This window comes from Cydia strobilella, chromosome 22 (assembly GCF_947568885.1).
Source record: "Cydia strobilella chromosome 22, ilCydStro3.1, whole genome shotgun sequence".
Taxonomy (NCBI): Eukaryota; Metazoa; Arthropoda; class Insecta; order Lepidoptera; family Tortricidae; genus Cydia; species Cydia strobilella.
In genome coordinates this window covers 6,171,628-6,193,187 of record NC_086062.1, presented here as the reverse complement: position 1 = coordinate 6,193,187, position 21,560 = coordinate 6,171,628, and the positions used below count along the sequence as shown (strand labels likewise).

The 21,560-nt window shown below is 42.5% G+C and overlaps 1 protein-coding gene and 1 non-coding gene across 2 annotated transcripts; one reads left to right on the top strand and one right to left on the bottom strand.

The window, feature by feature from the left end:
• The first annotated feature begins 2,624 nt into the window (after positions 1-2,624).
• Positions 2,625-17,688, top strand: LOC134751405 (polyamine-transporting ATPase 13A3-like). Its single transcript, XM_063686799.1, has 9 exons — positions 2,625-2,728; positions 4,299-4,424; positions 4,645-4,798; positions 5,224-5,345; positions 6,241-6,358; positions 7,339-7,472; positions 8,223-8,369; positions 9,362-9,488; positions 16,590-17,688. The coding sequence occupies exons 1-9, from the start codon at positions 2,663-2,665 to the stop codon at positions 17,546-17,548; spliced, it is 1,953 nt and encodes a 650-aa protein (XP_063542869.1). The 5' UTR covers positions 2,625-2,662; the 3' UTR covers positions 17,549-17,688.
• On the bottom strand, positions 6,817-6,887 carry Trnag-gcc (transfer RNA glycine (anticodon GCC)). Its single transcript has one exon. It is a non-coding gene; the product is annotated as a tRNA-Gly (tRNA).
• Positions 17,689-21,560: the final 3,872 nt, after the last annotated feature.

Here is a 21,560-nt window from a genome sequence, read left to right as displayed (position 1 = left end):
AAAAAAAACTAAAATTTATATGAAAAATATATCTTTATTTTACATTAAACGTAATTTAACAAAGGCACATACCCCGCACTAGGCATGGCCTGTATCGCGAGGGTCAAGGTGATCACGAGTTACCAATATTATATATTAAGCATAAGCTGAGCAACATGCTGAGGTGAGAGTGGTGAGACCATTTCGTGGCATTTTCTGTTTTTTATGTTTCTCTGTTTTGTTTAATTTTCTATTTTGTGTTTGTGCTCACGAATGAATTATTTCTATTTCTATAAGCGTATTTACATGAAGAAAAGAGGAGTGTAAACTTGTATGTCTGTAAGCAGTTTATTTATTAGATTTTTTTGTACTAGTCTTCCCGTTGCAGCTTAGAACTTACAATAATAAAATTACAGAAAAGATATACCCAAAGATGAAACATTCAAAATCCTATATATAACAAAAATACTCACAATGTTTTTCCTTTTAAGGTTTTTGTCCAAAAATTAATAAAATTAATTTTCAATTCCACATGGATGGAATTATGTAAAGATTTAATTACCTTACAAATAATGTTATTTCTATATCCGAACTATTTCTTCTCTTGAATTTACTCTGCCCTAGCTTGAGAAAACCAATCACACATTAAAACCCTTTAAACGCCACGCCTATCGTGTGCGGCGAGTCATCCTGAACCTTGTCGCAATGCACGAAGGTTGATATTTGTTTGTAGCCGCGCGCTTCAGTTGTCGTCTTTGGCAATCAAAAAGCTAAATAACAATCGAAACTAAATCATTCATAGACATAGTATAGTATACAAGTAGTTATAGACGCGCCACCGAGCGACCGGGGGTAAGAGAAAGAATATTCATATAAAATTTGGGCAGCATAGGATTTTTTCTCTTTCACTTATAAATTTCGGTATTTCGCCATCGCCTACCTATGATGCCACCCGGTCGATGAATGGTACTGTTTTCTCATTCCTGTTATAGGAATCGCAATAAGACTATCTTTTTCTATCAAAGAGTGTCAGGCCTTTGAAATAATGAGTTTATTACAGACGGGCACCCTGACGGAAGACGGCCTGGACATGTGGGGCGCCATCCCCGTGAGCGCCGCCGTCGCCCCCCCGCGGCTCTCCCGCCCGCTGCGAGACCCGCGACAGCTGAACGACCTGCACGACCTCAAGCTCGGCATGGCGGCCTGCCACAGCCTCACCTTACTCAACGGGGAGCTAGCCGGGGACCCGCTGGACCTTAAGGTACATTCCCTGTAGGGACCCGCGACAGCTGAACGACCTGCACGACCTCAAGCTCGGCATGGCGGCCTGCCACAGCCTCACCTTACTCAACGGGGAGCTAGCCGGGGACCCGCTGGACCTTAAGGTACATTCCCTGTAGGGACCCGCGACAGCTGAACGACCTGCACGACCTCAAGCTCGGCATGGCGGCCTGCCACAGCCTCACCTTACTCAACGGGGAGCTAGCCGGGGACCCGCTGGACCTTAAGGTACATTCCCTGTAGGGACCCGCGACAGCTGAACGACCTGCACGACCTCAAGCTCGGCATGGCGGCCTGCCACAGCCTCACCTTACTCAACGGGGAGCTAGCCGGGGACCCGCTGGACCTTAAGGTACATTCCCTGTAGGGACCCGCGACAGCTGAACGACCTGCACGACCTCAAGCTCGGCATGGCGGCCTGCCACAGCCTCACCTTACTCAACGGGGAGCTAGCCGGGGACCCGCTGGACCTTAAGGTACATTCCCTGTAGGGACCCGCGACAGCTGAACGACCTGCACGACCTCAAGCTCGGCATGGCGGCCTGCCACAGCCTCACCTTACTCAACGGGGAGCTAGCCGGGGACCCGCTGGACCTTAAGGTACATTCCCTGTAGGGACCCGCGACAGCTGAACGACCTGCACGACCTCAAGCTCGGCATGGCGGCCTGCCACAGCCTCACCTTACTCAACGGGGAGCTAGCCGGGGACCCGCTGGACCTTAAGGTACATTCCCTGTAGGGACCCGCGACAGCTGAACGACCTGCACGACCTCAAGCTCGGCATGGCGGCCTGCCACAGCCTCACCTTACTCAACGGGGAGCTAGCCGGGGACCCGCTGGACCTTAAGGTACATTCCCTGTAGGGACCCGCGACAGCTGAACGACCTGCACGACCTCAAGCTCGGCATGGCGGCCTGCCACAGCCTCACCTTACTCAACGGGGAGCTAGCCGGGGACCCGCTGGACCTTAAGGTACATTCCCTGTAGGGACCCGCGACAGCTGAACGACCTGCACGACCTCAAGCTCGGCATGGCGGCCTGCCACAGCCTCACCTTACTCAACGGGGAGCTAGCCGGGGACCCGCTGGACCTTAAGGTACATTCCCTGTAGGGACCCGCGACAGCTGAACGACCTGCACGACCTCAAGCTCGGCATGGCGGCCTGCCACAGCCTCACCTTACTCAACGGGGAGCTAGCCGGGGACCCGCTGGACCTTAAGGTACATTCCCTGTAGGGACCCGCGACAGCTGAACGACCTGCACGACCTCAAGCTCGGCATGGCGGCCTGCCACAGCCTCACCTTACTCAACGGGGAGCTAGCCGGGGACCCGCTGGACCTTAAGGTACATTCCCTGTAGGGACCCGCGACAGCTGAACGACCTGCACGACCTCAAGCTCGGCATGGCGGCCTGCCACAGCCTCACCTTACTCAACGGGGAGCTAGCCGGGGACCCGCTGGACCTTAAGGTACCATACAGTTTTAAATCTCAGTCCGACTTTGGCCGCTTCCCCACTTGGCGGCGCGGTATCGGTGCAGTACGCAGATTATCCTTTCCTTATCTACATTAATGACCTGCCATACCTTGTAAAGACCCACCATGACATAGTATTGTTTGCAGACGATACCTCACTTATTTTCAAAGTCAAAAGACAGCAACAAGCTTACAGTGATGTAAACGATGATATTTCAGAAGTAGTAAATTGGTTCAATGTTAATAACTTATTGCTAAATGAGAAAAAGACTAAATGTATTGAGTTTGTCACTAGTAGTAACGTAAGGCTTGTGCAAACAAGTGTCATTGTGAAGGACGAGGAATTGGAATTGGTTGATAGTACAGTTTTTCTTGGTATAACTTTAGATTCTAAACTCCAATGGGGTCCCCATATTGATACTCTTTCGAATAGACTGAGTTCTGCAGCTTTTGCAGTGAGCAAAATCTGTCAGTTAACTGATGTGAAAACAGCTCGATTAGTATATTTTAGTTACTTCCATAGCGTTATGTCATATGGTATTTGACTGTGGGGTGGTGCTTCAGAGATAAATACCATTCGGCTATTCGAGCAATATATAAAATGAACCTTAGTGACTCACTTAGAGATAAATTTAAGGAAATTGACATAATGACAGTGCACTGTCAATACATTTATGAGAATATTTTGTATGTACATAAAAACATTGCCAGTTTTAAGAAAAACTGTGACACACATAACATTAATACTAGAAATAAGCATAAGCTTGCAGTACCCTTCACTCGGCTCCATAAAATTAAAAGTTTCTAGACTAGTATTTTTTATACAATTTTAATGATTGACGATCCTTTTGTGAATTCTTATTATTAAGTTTGACATATCTATAATAATTCAATGTTTTTAAGAATAATAATAACTGCATCAATAAATTGCTCTGATATTTAGATTAAGGTAATATTTAAAACTTGACAATTTAAAAGTGCTTGTTGCTAGGCCTATTTGAATAAAGAATATATTGAATTGAATTGAATTGAATATTTCTTCCTGATTGGCGAGCCAGCGACTCCGCGCCCATCAGTAAAAAATACTGCGTACTGCACCGATACCGCGCCGCCAAGTGGGGAAGCGGCCTTTAGGCTATCAGCGAGAAATTAATAACTGCGTCCGCCAGATCCTCTAATGGCTCCTCTACACGATCGCCCAACGTAGGCCAATCCAATCGGGCCGCAGCTATGAGGTGGAATGAGATAGCGACATCACTTACTCCCTCTAATGCATAAATGCGTTACTTAGATTGGCCTACATTGGGCGATCGTGTAGAGGGGCCATAAAGTCTATGTCTGACTTCAAAGACATAAAAAAAGCAATAACTTTGACACTTTATAACGGTGTCAGGGATGATGCAAAATTGAACCCCATCACTTTGACTTAAAGTTCACAATCATATGGGAAATATATTCCCTCTGCCTTATAAAGATTCGAGCTCTGGTATTTCGTCAATCATTCAACACTAGGAAACATGTACCTATTTGTAAATGTTATTCAAGTATTTTTAATCGTGTTCCAGATGTTCGAATCGACCGGTTGGACGTTGGAGGAGCCCGCGGTGCCCGAAACTACCAACTACGAACTGTTGACACCAACTATTGTACGACCGTCTAGAACTGCTAATATCAATGTTGATGATGTGCATGTAAGTTTGTTAATACACGGTGGCTAAAAAATAAGTGCTTTCCCGTTGCCAGGGAGGTTTTGGGATTATACTAAGCAACTTTAACTATGGGACCAACCACGAAATCATAACAAAAGCAAGCTATCCTCCGTACTGGTTTACACTGTATTACGGCAAAATATTTATTTATTTGTATATATGTAGACTGATGGGTCTTTACTAAACAGCGTTTTTTTTTCAGCTGCCTCTAGAAGTGGGAATAGTGCAGCAACACCAATTCGTGTCGTCCCTCCAACGTGCTTCGGTAGTAGCCAGAATATTGGGCGAAGATGTCCTCAGGGTGTACTGCAAGGGCGCGCCCGAGATGATCCGGACGCTCTCCAAGAAAGAAACAGGTATGTTTAAGTAAACAACGAAAAGTAAAGTAAAGTTCGACTCGCACTTGTCCGTTTTTTTTACAAGGTACTTATAGTGATCTATGGCATTCTTACTGTCAAGTTTATGCAAAGTTAGCGTGGCCAGAGTCTAGGTATGATTGTTACTTAGCCTACTTGTCTAGGCTAAGTAGTATCCCTATAAGCTCCATATTTGACGTAGCACTTGGCATGAAAACTTAGCGTGGTCCGGCTCTAGCCTGCTGCAAAAAATAGTTGACCCCCCGCAGACAATTTTCAGGTCAATATAAGAGCGTTTTTGTCATCTTAATTTCTTTGGACACATTTTCGACAGTGCTGATTTATACGTTCTTTTAACAGAACAATTATTTCTTTATCTAATTTAACTATTTTATTTAATAATATAACTGCTTTTTTGGTTTCAGTACCCGAAGACCTGGATGAGATCCTCCATTTCTACGCGGAAAAAGGGTACCGCGTGATCGCAGTAGGCACGCGCATGCTCGAGAAAACACACAGGGAGCTGCAGAAGATGACCAGAGATGAGGTTAGATATCAGTCTAGAACGTAGCATTGTAGTGGTTAATAAAATTAGACCTAATAGCAATCAGCCACTATGAAAAATGGATACATTATATGAAAGTAGCAAAAGCTAGCAAAAAAAACCCGCAAAAGCCCGCGATTTCGTTTGCGTGGAATCAGTAACAGCAGTTAGAGTAAGTTTAGCGCCTGGAGAAAGTGTAATAGCAATAATTCAATTTAGGCATAAGCTTAGGAATTGCTTGACATCAATTATCAGGCAACTTATTAAATTCCTCAATTTCACCCCTCTTTTCACTCTCTTTAGGGATGATTTTCGACATAAAAACTATCCTATGTCCTTCCCCGGGACTCAAATTATCTCTATGCCAAATTTCAGTTAAATCGGTTGAGCGTTTTAAGCGTGAAGATGTAACACACAGACAGATAGACAGACTTGCGCATTTATAATACTACTAGTATGGAATTCAAAGAAAAAACAATAATTACGCCAATTTATTATTTTATTTTTTACCCCGCTGCGCCCAAGCTGAAATCATGGGTTATGAATTACAGTAGTTTATTTAATTTATGTATGTACCTAAAATAAATTCGTATAGTTTTTTTTTTCATTATAGCATTGAACGACTAATAAATATGTCTATTGATTCGTCTTTATATTTGTCGTGATTTACATTCATATTCTCAGAAAGGTTCTTTATGAATTTAAATCCTTAACCTCTCGAACGCCGGAACGTGGATCCGCGCAGTAGGTATTGAATTCCAATTAATTAATAATTGGAGTTCAATGCCTCCTGGCGTGGGCCCGCGTTCCGGCTTTCGAGAGGTTAATCCTTAATTTCAAACATTTTTTTTGTTCCATCTAGATAGGTACTAAAAAATCACGTCCGTTTCATACACAGGTAGAATGCGAGCTGGAATTTCTCGGCCTGGTCATAATGGAGAACCGTTTGAAGCCGGCCACAACCCCCATCATCCGTGAGCTCAAAGAGGCCAACATACTGGTCGTCATGATTACTGGTAATTATTTTTTTGGTGAAGTTTGTAGGCAAAAGGTATTATAGTGTTGGTTTTCAATAAAGGCCCTCGTTGACTATCGACAATGTGGTACCTTTCTACCTAAAAACTTTTCTTTTACTAACGTGTTAAAACCACTTTTCCAGTCGAGGATGAAAATATATCAGTCATTATATTTTAATATATTATATAACGACCCGCCCCGGCTTCGCTCGGGTAAATCTTAAAAAATTATATACCTAAACCTTCCTCAAGAATCGCTCTATTGGTAGGTGAAAAACGCATGAAAATCCGTTCAGTAGTTTTCGAGTTTATCGCGAACATACAGACACAGAAACAGACGCGGCTTCGGGGAACATTATTCTGTAATATTTATTTATATATAATAATATGTATCGTAATAATAATAATTTCGCTGTACTAGCAAAATTTCTATAAAATTATAAAAATCAAAAAAAGCATGCATCGGCCGGGAATCGAACCCGGGCCGCCCGCGTGGCAGGCGAGCATTCTACCACTGAACCACCGATGCTTATACAAAGTGTTGTAAAATTAGCTATCAGTTGACGTCAGCGAGGTGAATCTACGATACGCTTACGCAACGACTATTTAATTATTTTTTTAGCTTTTTATCAGCATTGAACTTTTGCAAGAACGCTCGAGGTTTTTGCGCTAGTTTAGTGTGATATAATAAGAATAGCCATTTGAAACTTTTGATATGCATTATCTATTTAATTTTATACCATGTTGGTGGAAAACAAACATATGACCCGCCTGAGAGAATATGTGGTCACCGTATCCTGCAACTCCAGAGGTGTTAATGCGCGTTCCCTCTGTACACTCTCTTTTAAAGAATTCCATACTACAGAAAACCCTCGTGTTATCTATTTATTTTCTGATTAATGTTTTTGAAGTTTTCGTTTTAAAAAATCTCAGATTCTGTAAAAGACAGCAACATAATTCAACAACTACGATTTTGCCAGGGGATAACATCCACACAGCTGTGAGCGTGGCCAAAGAATGCGGCATTTTAGCTCCGGGGGAGCGCGTGGTCCATCTCTGCGTCGAGAGCAGCGGTCTCGTTCCTGTCGTCTGCTGCGAGAGCTCCAGGCATGGGGTACGAAATGAAGCATCATGAATACTGTACTTACTGTATAATGCTAATGTAAAGGAATTTCAAATCAAACTTGTTTACAAAATTTCACCAGGATAGGGAATATTACACAAAACTGCGTAGGGGGAGCCACAAGCACATTCAGATGGTCAACTGAGAAATATGAAAGTCGAAACTTCGTTATCTGCGTCTCTGTCACTGTTGCATATTCGAGCGATTGAGAAGCAGATAACGAAATTTTAATTTATGCGGATCGCGGTAGGTCCCTGTAAACAAACCGCCTCGATACATCAATGTCATATTTATTCGCAACAAGTATCTGTGAAAACTTGTCAAAAAGCTGTTTAAGGCGTAGGCGTGCGCTAGAGCTGCACTCTGATGTCAGAACATTGCAGTAATACTCCCTATTGGTTGAAAAATGCGACCTGTGCAGCGGAACAGCTAGACCAGCGGTTCCTGTAATTACTCCCGTGGCCCGTGGGGGTAAAACTGGCATTTTACGGGGTTCAAAATCAAAGATAACAAAGACCTATTTATAAGAAAGCATATTAATGATTATGGAGGAGGGGTAAAATCGAGTTCCCTAGTTAGTCAAAGGGGTGACAGTACTGAAAAGGTTAGGAACCACTGAGCTAGACAGACGCACCAAAGCATAATTGCCCAAACGGAAACTGTAATGCTTCGCGCTCGTTCTGTGTCTAATGTGGTGGTGAAAATGTTAACGATATTAATATTAAATTGTCTTTTTCTTAGGCCCCTATAGGAAGACGAACTGCGCTAACTAGATCCTGGCGCTCCGTGGACAGCGGCCGTGGCTCCTCCCGTAGCGCCCTGACTGACTCAGAAGCCCCGGCTGAAGACCCTAACTACAAGGTTGTCATGAATGGAGACACGTGGAAGGTGAAATGACTTGTGCAGTTGTAATGCTATTCATTACATTTTTAACAGTAGTTGTCTTAACCATTTTCCAGGCCGCACTAATCCACAGGGTCTTCCCAAAAAATCCAAATATATTTCAATTAATTCAGCTTTGATGATTCATTTGAAGACGTCACATTTCCCAACAGTGCAATCTAGTTTGAACTTTAAATCGGAATGCTAAAGTTGAAATTATATTGGCGCGTATGTGGTCGATAAATCGTACTATGCCTGGAAAAGGGGTGTCAAGCAAGCTGGTTTGGCACATTAAGAACGGGTCTCTATTGTTTCTTATAAAATTTTAAATTATAATGTATTGTTTGTCCGAATTGTCGTTAGTCATAATTTGTTTTTCTCAGCAACGCGTAACTTTTGAGGCTTGCCGTAAAACAAACCTAAACTAACCTATCTACAGGATAACCTTACGAAAATCCTAAAATGTTACCGGTTTAAGAATTATGACTTATGATAATCTGACAATCATTACATTATGACTCAATAATTATGTCAAAGACCTATATAACTCCGTATAAGATTTTGATTCTCGCACAGATGGCGCACCAATACCAACCTTTGGCCTATTCCCGTTTAGATGGCGTTCACGGTTTCGTTTGTTATTTATTAATTTTAACACATATCAGTGAAAGAGCATGGGTCATAACATTTAATTTAATAACATTTTTAGTTTTAATCGTGTGTCGATAGATGGCAGTAAATTTTCTGTGACTAAAAAATTTACTATGACAGACCAACTCTATACATATATCCTATACCCTTCCTATACCTATAGAGTATAGAACAAGGACGAGGAAAGGGACTATAAGGAGAGCCTTTAATAACATCTGTCCCCTTCCAGATTTTTGAAGTTGTCAGTTCAGTGTTATCCTATATATTCTCTATTATTTTTTGTGATTATGTCAAACAACGGGATCTCATTAAAAACATTTGGTGTAAAATGTTGTTTATTAATGCAGGTGTTACGCGAGCACTACCCGCAGCAGGTGGCGCGCGTGATCGAGCGCGGCGCCGTGTTCGCGCGCATGACCTCCGACCAGAAACAACAACTCGTCACCGAGTATCAGGCGCTGGGGTACTACGTCGGTGAGTATTTATTTATTTTCATTTTTACTTTATTTACACAAAATATGATGCAAAAATTACCCCATCATGCGGCATTCCCTACAAAAAATATTTGCAGTAAAAATAGAAAGATGTAAGCGGTGTATTTAAATCTAAGTATGCAACTGAAAGTTCATTATTTATTTATTCGAGAGCCGCATTGCTGGCATTATAAAAAATTAAATTAAATATTCGTTTATTTCAGGCCTGGGGCCCATAAAAATGTTGTTAGTAACAATGCCTTACTCTATATTAGTATTTACAACAAGTAATAACAATTAAATCCTTATTGATTAAAAGAAAATGCAAATAAATACTACATAAATTAATAATTACAAAAATAATAATAATAATTCACAAAATAAAAATTTACACAAGCCCAAGCATTATTTGCCTCCATTTGTCATAAATGGGGCAGTCAAACCTATACGCAAACAGCCCCATTATAGAATGATGTTAAAACCTAACCTTTGCGTCATTCAAGGCTCGGAATTACTATATCGGTTTCGCTTCGAACTTTTCTTGACAAAGTGTCGTGGATTTACTTGTATGTCAATCACATGAAAACTGTTTGAATAAATATCGGTTTCCGAGCTTCGGTGTTATTATGTTCTTAATATCTGGGCGACGGAAAACATAGACTCAAAAATGCGCGTTTTCCCAGAGAAAAAACGTAGCTAGATCGATTATTCGCCCCCGAAAACCCCCATATAGCAAATTTCATCGAAATCGCTAGAGCCGTTTCCGAGATCCCCGAAATATATAAATATATGTATCATCATCATCATCATGTCGGCCGATAGACGTCCACTGCTGGACATAGGCCTCCCCCAAAAATAAATAAGTAAATATATGTATATATATAGATAAATATATATATACAAGAATTGCTCGTTTAAGAGCGTTCTTACAAGAAAAGTCGAAATAATGTAAAATTGATGATATTACCGACAACATTTAAGATTTTACGCTCATTATTAGAAACAAAGAGTAAGAGCGTCTTCTTCTCTTTAGGAATATCGTTGTACATATTAGAAAAAGGACTAATTAAATTAGTAATGATCTTTTTTCTGACGGTCGTTTACGAAAAACCGCGTGAAGCACTGAATTGTGAGCTCTTATTTGTAAATTTTGAGAAGTTTACTCTGCTATTATCCATATCCATATATTGTATTACTAATATCCTGTACTTTAGGAATATCGAATGATATTCTTCCTACATGCTTTTGAGAAAGAGAAAATCAATGTAAAACGAATTGAATTTTCTCTTCGAAACAAGTGTAAATTCCTTTATACTCGAGCAATCTACAACGTTTGCTTATACTGTTGGTATACATTTGTGTTTATCAAATTCTACTTAAATTTTTTGGCAATTTTTTGAAAACTACTCTATATCATCGATGACGCGCGCCCGCGATCTCAGTACCGCGGCAGAGCTTGAAGAGGTCGGACCTGTGTCGGTCGGCTCCGCACGTTTTCGACGGCGACAACGAGGTTTTTTATTGTTGTGTGCGGCAGGCGCCGTGTAAAACGCTATACTGTGTGCGTGTAAACTGCGACTGAGAAACTTTGATCCGAGTACTGTATTTGTTTTTATAGTATAGTAACATAACAAACTTCCGAACAACATTAAAAATATTTGAAATGACCTGACATTTTATAGGTAGTAAATTTAAAAAAAAACAGCCAAGTGCGAGTCGGACTCGCGCACAAAGGGTTCCGTACTATTACGCACAAAACGGTATTTTATACGGCTATTTTATTCTGTTTTTTTTTTTTTTTTTTTTTTTATACCACGTCGGTGGCAATCAAGCATACGACCCGCCTGATGGTAAGCAGTTACCGTAGCCTATGAACGCCTGCAACACCAGAGATATTACACGCGCGTTGCCGACCCTTTAAAAACCTGTACACTCCTTTTTTGAAGAACCCCATACTGTAGCCCCTCGGGAAAACCTCGGCAGGGAGCTCATTCCACAGCCGAAGCGTACGCGGGAGGAAATTCCTCTTAAACCGCACAGTACGCGACCATTTAGGTGCTAGGGTGTGAGGTTGAACACCCTGCCGATGGCGAGCGGTGCGGTGATAGAAAGCGGCCGTTGGCATCATGTCAAACAATTCTTCAGAGCACAGCCCATTGTACAAGCGGTAGAACACACACAAGGAGGCGAAGTCTCTCCTTAGACTTAAAGGTTCGATACCGCTTGTGAGTTTGGGATCGTCGACGATTCGTACAGCGCGCCTTTGGACTGAGTCGAAGGGTCCAAGCTGGCATCCAGGTGCTCCTGCCCAAAGGTGACAGCAGTACTCCATATGGGGTCTGACTTGCGATTTATATAGCAGCAGTCTTTGCCCCGGAGTAAAGTATCGCCGTGCTTTATTGAGCACACCGAGTTTTTTGGATGCCAGATCAGCCTTCCCTTCCAGGTGGCTACGGAATTGGACGTCACTGGAGATGTCGACACCGAGGATCCCAATACTCCCTGACATGGTAAGGGCTGTGCCTTCGAACTGTGGGACCACAGTAAATGGGGTTTTCTTAGCGGTAAACGCGCAAACTTGTGTCTTGGTGGGGTTGAATCGCACTAAATTGTCCCGGCCCCACACCGAAACTCTGGATAGAGTGCCCTCAATATCCGACACAAGCTTTTCACGACTCTCTAGCACCACGGAACGAGGGATGTTGGCACGGCCTGCGTAATAGGCATCCCCAGTACTGTCGTCTGCATAGCAATGAATGTCGTCGATAGACAACATGTCATTGATGTGCAGCAAAAACAGCGTTGGGGATAGCACAGAGCCTTGCGGAACGCCAGCGTTAATGTCCATGCTATTGGAGCAGCTTCCGTCTACTACGGCTCGTATGCGTCTGCCAGACAAAAAGCTAGCGATCCATTTGCATAGTCCCTCCGGCAATCCATAAGATGGTAATTTCGACAGGAGACCCCGATGCCAGACCCGATCGAACGCCTTCGCTATATCTAGGCTAACTGCCAATGCCTCACCTTGACTCTCAATGGCTGATGCCCAGCGGTGAGTGAGATACACTAGAAGATCACCAGTCGAGCGACCGTGGCGAAAACCATACTGACGGTCGCTGATCAGGTCGTGTTCTTCTAGGTATCTCAGGAGCTTTGCGTTGATTATACGCTCCATGACCGTAGAGAGAAGGGAGGTAATAGCGATAGGCCTGTAATTCGATGGGTCCGATCTGTCGCCCTTTTTAGGCACAGGGTGCACAAGGGCCGTCTTCCACGAAGATGGAACATGCCGTTTGTTGCTAGAGAGTGTGAAGAGACGCGCCAACACGGAACATAACTCAGGAGCACACTGCTTAAGCACAAGTGCTGGAATGCCGTCTGGCCCGCTCGACTTATGAACGTTTAGGGATAGCAACTCCCGCCGAATATCCCTCTGCGTGAATGAGATTTCGGGCATGGAGTATGCACACCGCGGGATGGTGGGCGGCACGGCGCTACCGTCGTCGTTCAAGGTCGAGTTCGAGGCAAAAAGAGTACCAAGAAGATCGGCTTTCTCTTTTGCACTGTGGGCCAGATCACCATCAGCTTTTCGCAGAGGTGGTAAAGACGACTGACAAAAATTTCCCTCGGCAGCTTTGGCGAGCGACCAGAACGCGCGACTCCCAGAGGGATAGCCCGCTAGCTTGTCGCCAATTCTGCCGACGAAATCGTATTTAGCCCTGGCAATGGCTTTTTTACTGGACCTCGAGGCAGCGTTTAAGTCGCGTTTCACATCAGAAACGTTCGGATCCTTATTAGCTACGGCCTTGGTCCAAGCCCTGTAAGCGGCTTGCTTGCGAACTGTAGCCTCTTTACAAGGCCGATTAAACCAAGGTCGTCGCTTTGCTCCCGCTGCTATTACCGTGTTGGGAATGAAACAATCCATTCCCAGCAGTATGGTCTCGGCAACATTGGCTGCGCAGGAGTCAGGATCTTCTGATGTGAAGCAGAGCTGCCTCCATGGGTACGAAGCGTAGAATTCACGCAGTCCGTCCCAATCTGCTGATTTATATTGCCACACGCGTCGCGAGCTAGTTGGCCGTGGTGGATCGGGCCGCGCGCAAGGCGCCTGTGTCCGGACGAGGCAGTGATCGGACGAACCGAGAGGTGCATTCACTGAGATGGAATATCCGTCCGGACGTGTAGTCAGCAGGAGGTCCAGTAAAGAGCTAGTATGATCCTCGATGTCTGGTATTCTCGTGGGAGAATGTACCAGTTGCGAGAATCCATAGGCCAGAGAAAATTCGTGAGCAGACCTCCCCGCGTGGTCGGTGGACCGGGAACCAAGCCACTCAACGTGGTGGGCATTAAAGTCCCCTAAAATCACCAGCTCTGCGGAAGGGTACTGCTCTAGAAGTTTGTCAGTCGTCGATTGCAGGTGCTCGAAGAGCCGGGTTGTCTCCGTGTTTCCGCTATGAGACCTGTACAGGCACGCGTAGACACGAGTGTGGCCGCTGTAGTCCACACGCACCCACAGAACTGACAGGTCCCTGTCTTCAAAGGCATGGAGGCGGCGACAGCAGACCTCCTGCCGGGCATACATGCATACACCAGCGCGTCTCATGAACTTGTGTTCAAGTGTATAGCCGGGATATAGTAGGTATGCAGTGTCCGCCGGGCAGGATATCTGCGTCTCCGTTAGAAATAGGATGGTCGGCTGCGCAGATTCCAGGTGGTAATGGACTGCGCTCAAATTTGAGTGTAATCCCCTGATATTGCAGAAGTCCACTTGTGTGGAAGGGGATGCCGCTGAGAAACCATTTCTTTTTTTACCCTTATTTGCCATGTGTTGTTGTTGTTGAGTGTACAAAGAGGGTTCGGGGCGTTGACGGCTTAAGGGACAAGAGAACAGAACAGATCTGCCAAAGGAATATGTAGGGTAGTGCGGTTCACAGGCACGGCGTACGGAAGGGCCCCCGGTCCCCCCCTGGTGCAGCAGCCGGGTCCACTCCGGTCTCCTTCTCCGGCACGACTACTACATCAAGGATTTTACGCGAGGTTGGTGGTTCAGCCTCCCAGGGCGGAGATTAAGTAATCCCTGGGTTCGGGAACCCTACTGACCTGCGGGCGGCCAGCGGACAGCCGTTTCACCGGGTCTCCCTGATCGCCGCACCTGTACGCCGCGTCCATACAGACCAAATGCAGTACCGTGAGTTCCGTAGGTCCCCCGTCGTCAACACACCGCACCCTCGTTGAGCTCTGGCAACCTTACTCACCGGCAGGAACACAACACTATGATTAGGGTCTAGTGTTATTTGGCTGCGGTTTTCTGTAAGGTGGAGGTACTTCCCCAGTTGGGCTCTGCTCTAGATCTGGAATGACATTCGCTGTGTTGTGCCCTACCACACAAAGCGAGATGACATTCACAGTGCCCATACCTCTCTTTTGGACGTACTTTAAGGACATACCCGGGTCCGGACGTAGTTTAAGGACATACCCCGGGTCCTGTGTGTTTTTAGGGTTCCGTACCCAAAGGGTAAACACGGGACCCAATTACTAGGACTCCGCTGTCTGTCTGTCTGTCCGTCTGTCACCAGGCTGTATGTCATGAACCGCGTGATAGCTAGACAGTTGAAATTTTCACAGATGATGTATTTCTGTTGCCGCTATATTCGCTATAACAACAAATACTAAAAACAGAATAAAATGTGGTATTTCCTATAAAAAGGGACCTTATTGTCGATGGCGCTTACGCCATTATAAACGATGCTCCGATATAACTAAGACTGAACTTGTATAAGTTTTGAGTATGTATTACTCATCCTCTTATGAACCCTGGCAGTACCTAGTGGAACTTAGGTTTGGTGCAACATAGGCGCACATTGTTTTGGTCATCCGACTGGTCTTGATGAGCACTTAGGAGAGCAGTACCCTTTGATAGAGCTGATGCTGAACCCTGGCAGTACCTAGTGGATCTAAGGTTTGGTGCAACATAGGCACATGCTGTTTTAGTCATCCGACTCGTCTTGATGAGCACTTAGGAGAGCAGTACCCATGATAGAGCTAATGCTAAGGTTTGGTTGACATATCAGTCAAATTTGACAGATTGACAGTTTTTGTCATTTTCAGTGAAAATTATCTTTTTGGGATAGAATTTAGCACCAAGTGAAATTGTTAAGTGTAGATTTATACAATCTGTCAGAATTGACATTTTGTGACATTTTGACATTTTTGGATCCCAAATCGAAACGGCTTGTCCGATTTTGATAGGACCTTCAAAATTAGTCATGGGATGGAAAATGTAGTTTGACACATCTGTCAAAACTGTCAAAATTGACAGATTGACGATTCAAATGACCAAAACCGCGTATGTCTATGTTGCACCATGGTTGCACCAAATCCGAATTCCACTAGGTAGTAGGTACTGCTACTACTGCCAGGGTTCAGTCAGGGTCATTTTGCTGTCTCATTTTAAAATATCACGAATTTTATTTTATTAAACGTTAATGCAATTGAGAGTAATTCTAATTAATTTTTTGTAACTTTAATGTCCATTGAAGTTAATGGCCATTAACGTCTCAAAAATTTAATTCGAATTAACTTTAATGCAATTGGTGCCTAATGCAATTGGTTAATGGCGGAACTAATGGTTAATGCAATTGATCAATGGTTAATTAAAATTAACAATTACGGCCAACACTGCTACATACATATAGCTAAAATAGTTTCGCTACCCAAGCTGTACGGTTACCCTGTACCCTGTACCAAATGTAATGACGAAACATGTAAACAAGCGAGTATAATTTATTTCTAGTATAAAATAATTCTTTTATAATACAAAAGTAAGTACTTACATTTGCACTGGATTTAGTATTTTCGTACCAAATATAATTAGGATTTTAAGTTAGTGTCGTTATAATTTTTTTCAATATGCTTCACGAAGGATCAAGATTGTTTAATCCATCATTGTAGTGCGAGCGAGAGGGAAAACGTGGTAGAAGGGATCGGCATACTGAGCTCGCACAGCCCGCCGCAGCGCGTAAAATACCTAAACTCGCTCAACGCCGAAATGTAATAGCGCTCTTAAAGGTATAATATATTTGACGTCCGTCCGTTGTTGAAGGTATGTGCGGCGACGGCGCCAACGACTGCGGAGCCCTGCGCGCCGCGCACACCGGCGTGTCGCTCTCCGAGCTCGAGTCCAGCGTCGCCGCGCCCTTCACCTCCGCCGACCCCGACATCGTGTGCGTGGCGCGCGTGCTGCGCGAGGGCCGCGCCGCCCTCACCACCAGCTTCGGCGTCTTCAACTTCATGGTAGCATACTCCCTTACAGAATTCTTCTCGGTTGCGTTTCTTTATTATTTCGACTCGAATTTAACTGACTTCCAATTCCTATACATAGATGTCGCTATGATTGTCAATTTCGCGTTCTTTTTCGGCATGACCGAGGCTTATCGAGGTAAACTTTGTAAAATACCACCATTGACGTCTCTCCTCGGATTGGTACCTCTGGTATCCTTGATCGGCCAGATGATTCTGATTGGTGTTGCGCAGTATTTCAGTTATTTCGCTTTGACGCTCTTCCCGTGGTATGAGAGGCATTTATATGAGGGTGATGAGGCTAATGAGTGTTGGGAGAATTATGCGATTTTTACAGTTTCGATGTTCCAGTATATAGTTATGCCTATAGTGTTTTCACACGGTGCGCCGTATAGAAGATCTGTAGTCACTAATAAACACCTAATGATCAGTATAATCATCATGACCGCTGTATCTATTTACATAACGGTTGCGCCGGCGAAATTCTTAGCGGAATTTCTCCAACTAAAAATGCCGAATGATATCTTACTCAGTTATATAGTTTTAGCTGTAGCCGCGTTCCATTTTGTGATAGCGGTGTTTTTCGAAAGAGTGATAGTGCAGTATCTTATGGAAAGGAAAGAGATGGTACCGAAATGTTTGAAGGAGAGAAGAGTGAGAAAGACTCCGCATCTTATAATTAAAAGGGAATTGACAGATTCGGATTATTTAGAATGTGATAGTGGCATAAAATTTGTGAGAGAGGGGAGCTCGGGCAAATGAGGCTAAACTAAGTTATACAATATGTAACCGATCGTACAAAAATATTTCTTTGATGGCTTAGCCATATATTTAAACAAAGAATTTAAACTGATATTATTAATTTTCCGCCGTGAGCGCAAGAAACATTTGTCGTTTTTATTATTTCGTTTATTTTGTGTATTCACAAATCGATGGTTGTAGATCGATATTAAGATAACATTACGATTATCGTATAACGATTGTCGCCAGATCTTCAATTCAATATAGTTACCAATATTTATTGCTGGTCGAGTTGGTGGCTATAGATAAACTGGTCCTCTTTCTGGCTACTATGCAATAGAGATGTCGATGAAGGCGACCATCATACTGTCATGCTTGCCAAATATGTAGGAAGACATTTGAAGGCTTTTCAGGGTTTTTTTACATCGGCACGGACAAAGTACCGATAATATGTATACAGGTCCTTAATGTACAGTCGCCATCAGATATATCGGAGCGGCCGAGGTGTTCACAATATCTGAACACGCACTCTAACGCCTTGAGAATAGAGGCGTGTTCAGATATTTGTGAGCACCTTAGCCGTTCCGATATATCTGATGGCGACTGTACATTGTCGCCATGCACTTTTACCGCTGATGGTACACTAAGATATTGTGTACATATTTTTGGCAGTTTAGCCGTGTCGATATTTAATACCTCGACGGTACCGCCATTGACACAGTTCATTGACCTTTTGTACACCTTATTGCAATGACAGAAGGGTTACTGATGGTCAGTTTCGTGTGTTTCGTGTGTCAAATGTCAAAATATTTAATATATCTGGAGATAGCCCTAAATGTACCTACATATATGCCAAGCGTGGCAGAATTTTAGCCTTAGAACGGTCAATAAATTGTAAAAAACGTATACTAGAATTTACCATTTGGTATTATTATAAAAATCATCTTCCATTATTATGATTTATGACATATTATTACCTCTTCACCGACGGATTTAGTACTTTTAAGTATTGTATCGTTTATTATAAACAAAAGGAAACAATTTTATTGCATATTGATTAACATAAATTAACACTTTCAGTGCCAAGCACCCCATTATGAACACAACTAGCCTTTGTTCTTGGCAGTGAATGTGTTAATATGTATATTTCGTTTTATAATTTATTTACAACATTTATATTATAATATTTTTTTGTTTTTGTGTATTTTCAATGTCCATTGAGAAAAACAATTTTAAGAGTTTTGAATGATTCACGGTTAGTTTCACTAGACTTTTATTGACCGGGATACATGTAACCGGGGACAAGATTCATGTAACTGCGTCGAAATATCGGGAGCTCATAAACAATACAAAAGGTAATCACGGTCTATATCTTTTTCGCAAACTACCAGAAAGTGCACTTATGAGATCTCTTGATTTTATTCAACAATATGTACTGTATTTTCAGGCATTTTTGCATAGTCTGCATTCTTTATGTTGCAGTATTTTTAATTTTTTCTATGAAATTTACTAAATATTAACATTATTTTAATTTAACATAGTTTTAAGTTTAAGCACAATGTGATAGTATACCGGACGTACACAAAGATGAGTGCCTTGTGAGTTTATTTATTAATTATAATATTATATGTAAGTTAAAATGTGAATATGTACATACATTCCGAATATATCGTTGGTGCTGTGCATACCAAATGTTAGACTAATGCTTTTATCTAATCTTCCATCCTGTTTTCATCTGCGAGAGACGAGTATATATTAAATACGCATCATGAAAAGTAGTGTTCCTTCAGAATATACGGAACAATAACATACAAATAAAACTAACTAAAAAGTATACCGCGATCCACTTCATTCGCTCGAATATATGCAAGTGATAGAGAGAGAAAACGTAATTTCACGATTTTGAAACGTCACTTTATTGTATCGAATTCTAAATATAATAGTACATTACGATACAAGTGCGAAAATAGGAAATTCGAAACGAGTGGCGATAAATTAAAATACGACTGAAGGGAGTGTTTTAAATCGACACGAGTTGCGAATTACCTATTCGCAATTCGCACATGTATCGTACAACGTTTTACAGTGCATATGGCCCTTTAAATTTTCGACATAGTTTCGTAATGTGCTAATTATCGCACTAGTGCGATAAAGTAGCGCCATATGTACTGTAAACTAGTGTAATCGAATTGTTTAGCGGATCTTATAATTATACAATTTTCTTATGACTGTTATCGGCGGTAGAAAGGACCTTCGCACAAATAATATGAATATTACACAAATTTTGTGTCTTAATTTGGTCCACTTATCGAATAACTAATTAACTTTTGATTATATTTTTGAATTGTATTTATACAGGCTCGATAGTTTTGTGATTTTAGAACGAGTGATATTATGAATGTTAGTATTAACGTATGCAATTTACGTCATTTAAATTTTGAATTTGATTAATTAAAATAAAATCGAAATTCCATCAACTCTAAAAGACGTATGCCACTTGAAAGGTTATTTTCAATATCGACTTTATTCTCTGGTATTAAGTTAAATCAAATGGATAAAAAGTATTAAACCAGATTGAATATACTAAACTATCTTACAATCACAAATTAAATGTAAATGTACGTGATACCACTGTATACCTTTGGGTATCAATCGTATCTTGTGGATATTATGTTCTTCTTCTTCTTCGTCGTTCCCTCATGGCTGAGGATCGTGACCAAGAACTATATCCCTCCATTTAACGCGATTAAGGGCTATGTGGGCTGCCCTCTGCATGGAACCACATGCTTGTCTAATGGAATCCGACCATCTTGCCGGGGCTCTTCCTCTAGCGCGCTTGCCTTCAACTTGCCCCAGTATGATGTCACGTTCGAGGCTGTAGTGTGGCGATCGCATTATGTGCCCAAAGTATCTGAGAGCCCTCTCTTGGCAGATTGTTGAGAGTCGTTTGGTGATTTTTAGTTCTCTCGGATATTATGTAGTGAGCATTAATTATAATAATAAAAAGGAATTTAATATATTACATGACTTTTATTTCTTAACAAAACATCTCATTTCATCTGCTGGTCGGTTATTTAAGAGTAGGTTGTCTGTGTGTCTGAGTGTCGTAGACTGACTTGTCCCTTATTATTACCCTGCTGTATAAAAGACGCTTTCGATTGTCTTGAGATACGCACGCTCTGTGCTTTTCCTTTAAATTGTGGCTTTGAGTATTTACTCATAAAGACTAAATTACGCTTCTGAGCTAAAATAACATTGGGAGTCGCTTTACTGCTTCTTATAGCTATTGGCCTCCTATTACCAGTAATGAAAATATCAGGTAAAATAAAAAGCATAACATTTTCGCAATTATATTTATTACTAAAAGCAATAAATAGACTGAAGATAAACTCTATTCATAAATTAACAAAACTCTATTTAACTTTACACATATTCTTCATTATATTTTGGCATCACAGTATTTCCAAAATTTTACTTTATTATTAAATGAATAGGCATCGCGGCCGGTACACGAGACCTCTCGGCCTATAAAAATGTGTAACAAGTTTTCAACGGCACGGCACCCCAAAGCGGCACACGAACACACAAATTGACTGACCACGCTAACTTGGCAGTAAGAACGCACACATATCCTTATAAGCTGCACACTTCACGTAGCACTTGGCATGAAACTTATTACTAGCGTGGTCCGACTTTAGTCTTTAGTCGTATATTTTATTTTCTAGGGACCGCCCGTAGTTTGCCTCGGGACGAGTCTTAAAGGCTTGGCCAAACACACGGCATGACGCAGCGCCGCGTGGACGCAAGGGGCCGGCGGGACGCAGTCTGTTTGACGTCGCTAACCTGTTATCATGGGCGGCGGCGACCGCGGCGCGGCGTCCCGCCTTGTGTTTGGCCAAGCCTTTTAAGACTCGTAGAGGCAAACTACGGGTGGTCCCTAGAAAATAAAATATACGACTAAAGACTAAAGTGGCATTTTCGTTCCAACTATTACTTACAGAAGGCTTGAAGGCTTAACTCGCAACGCTAACGG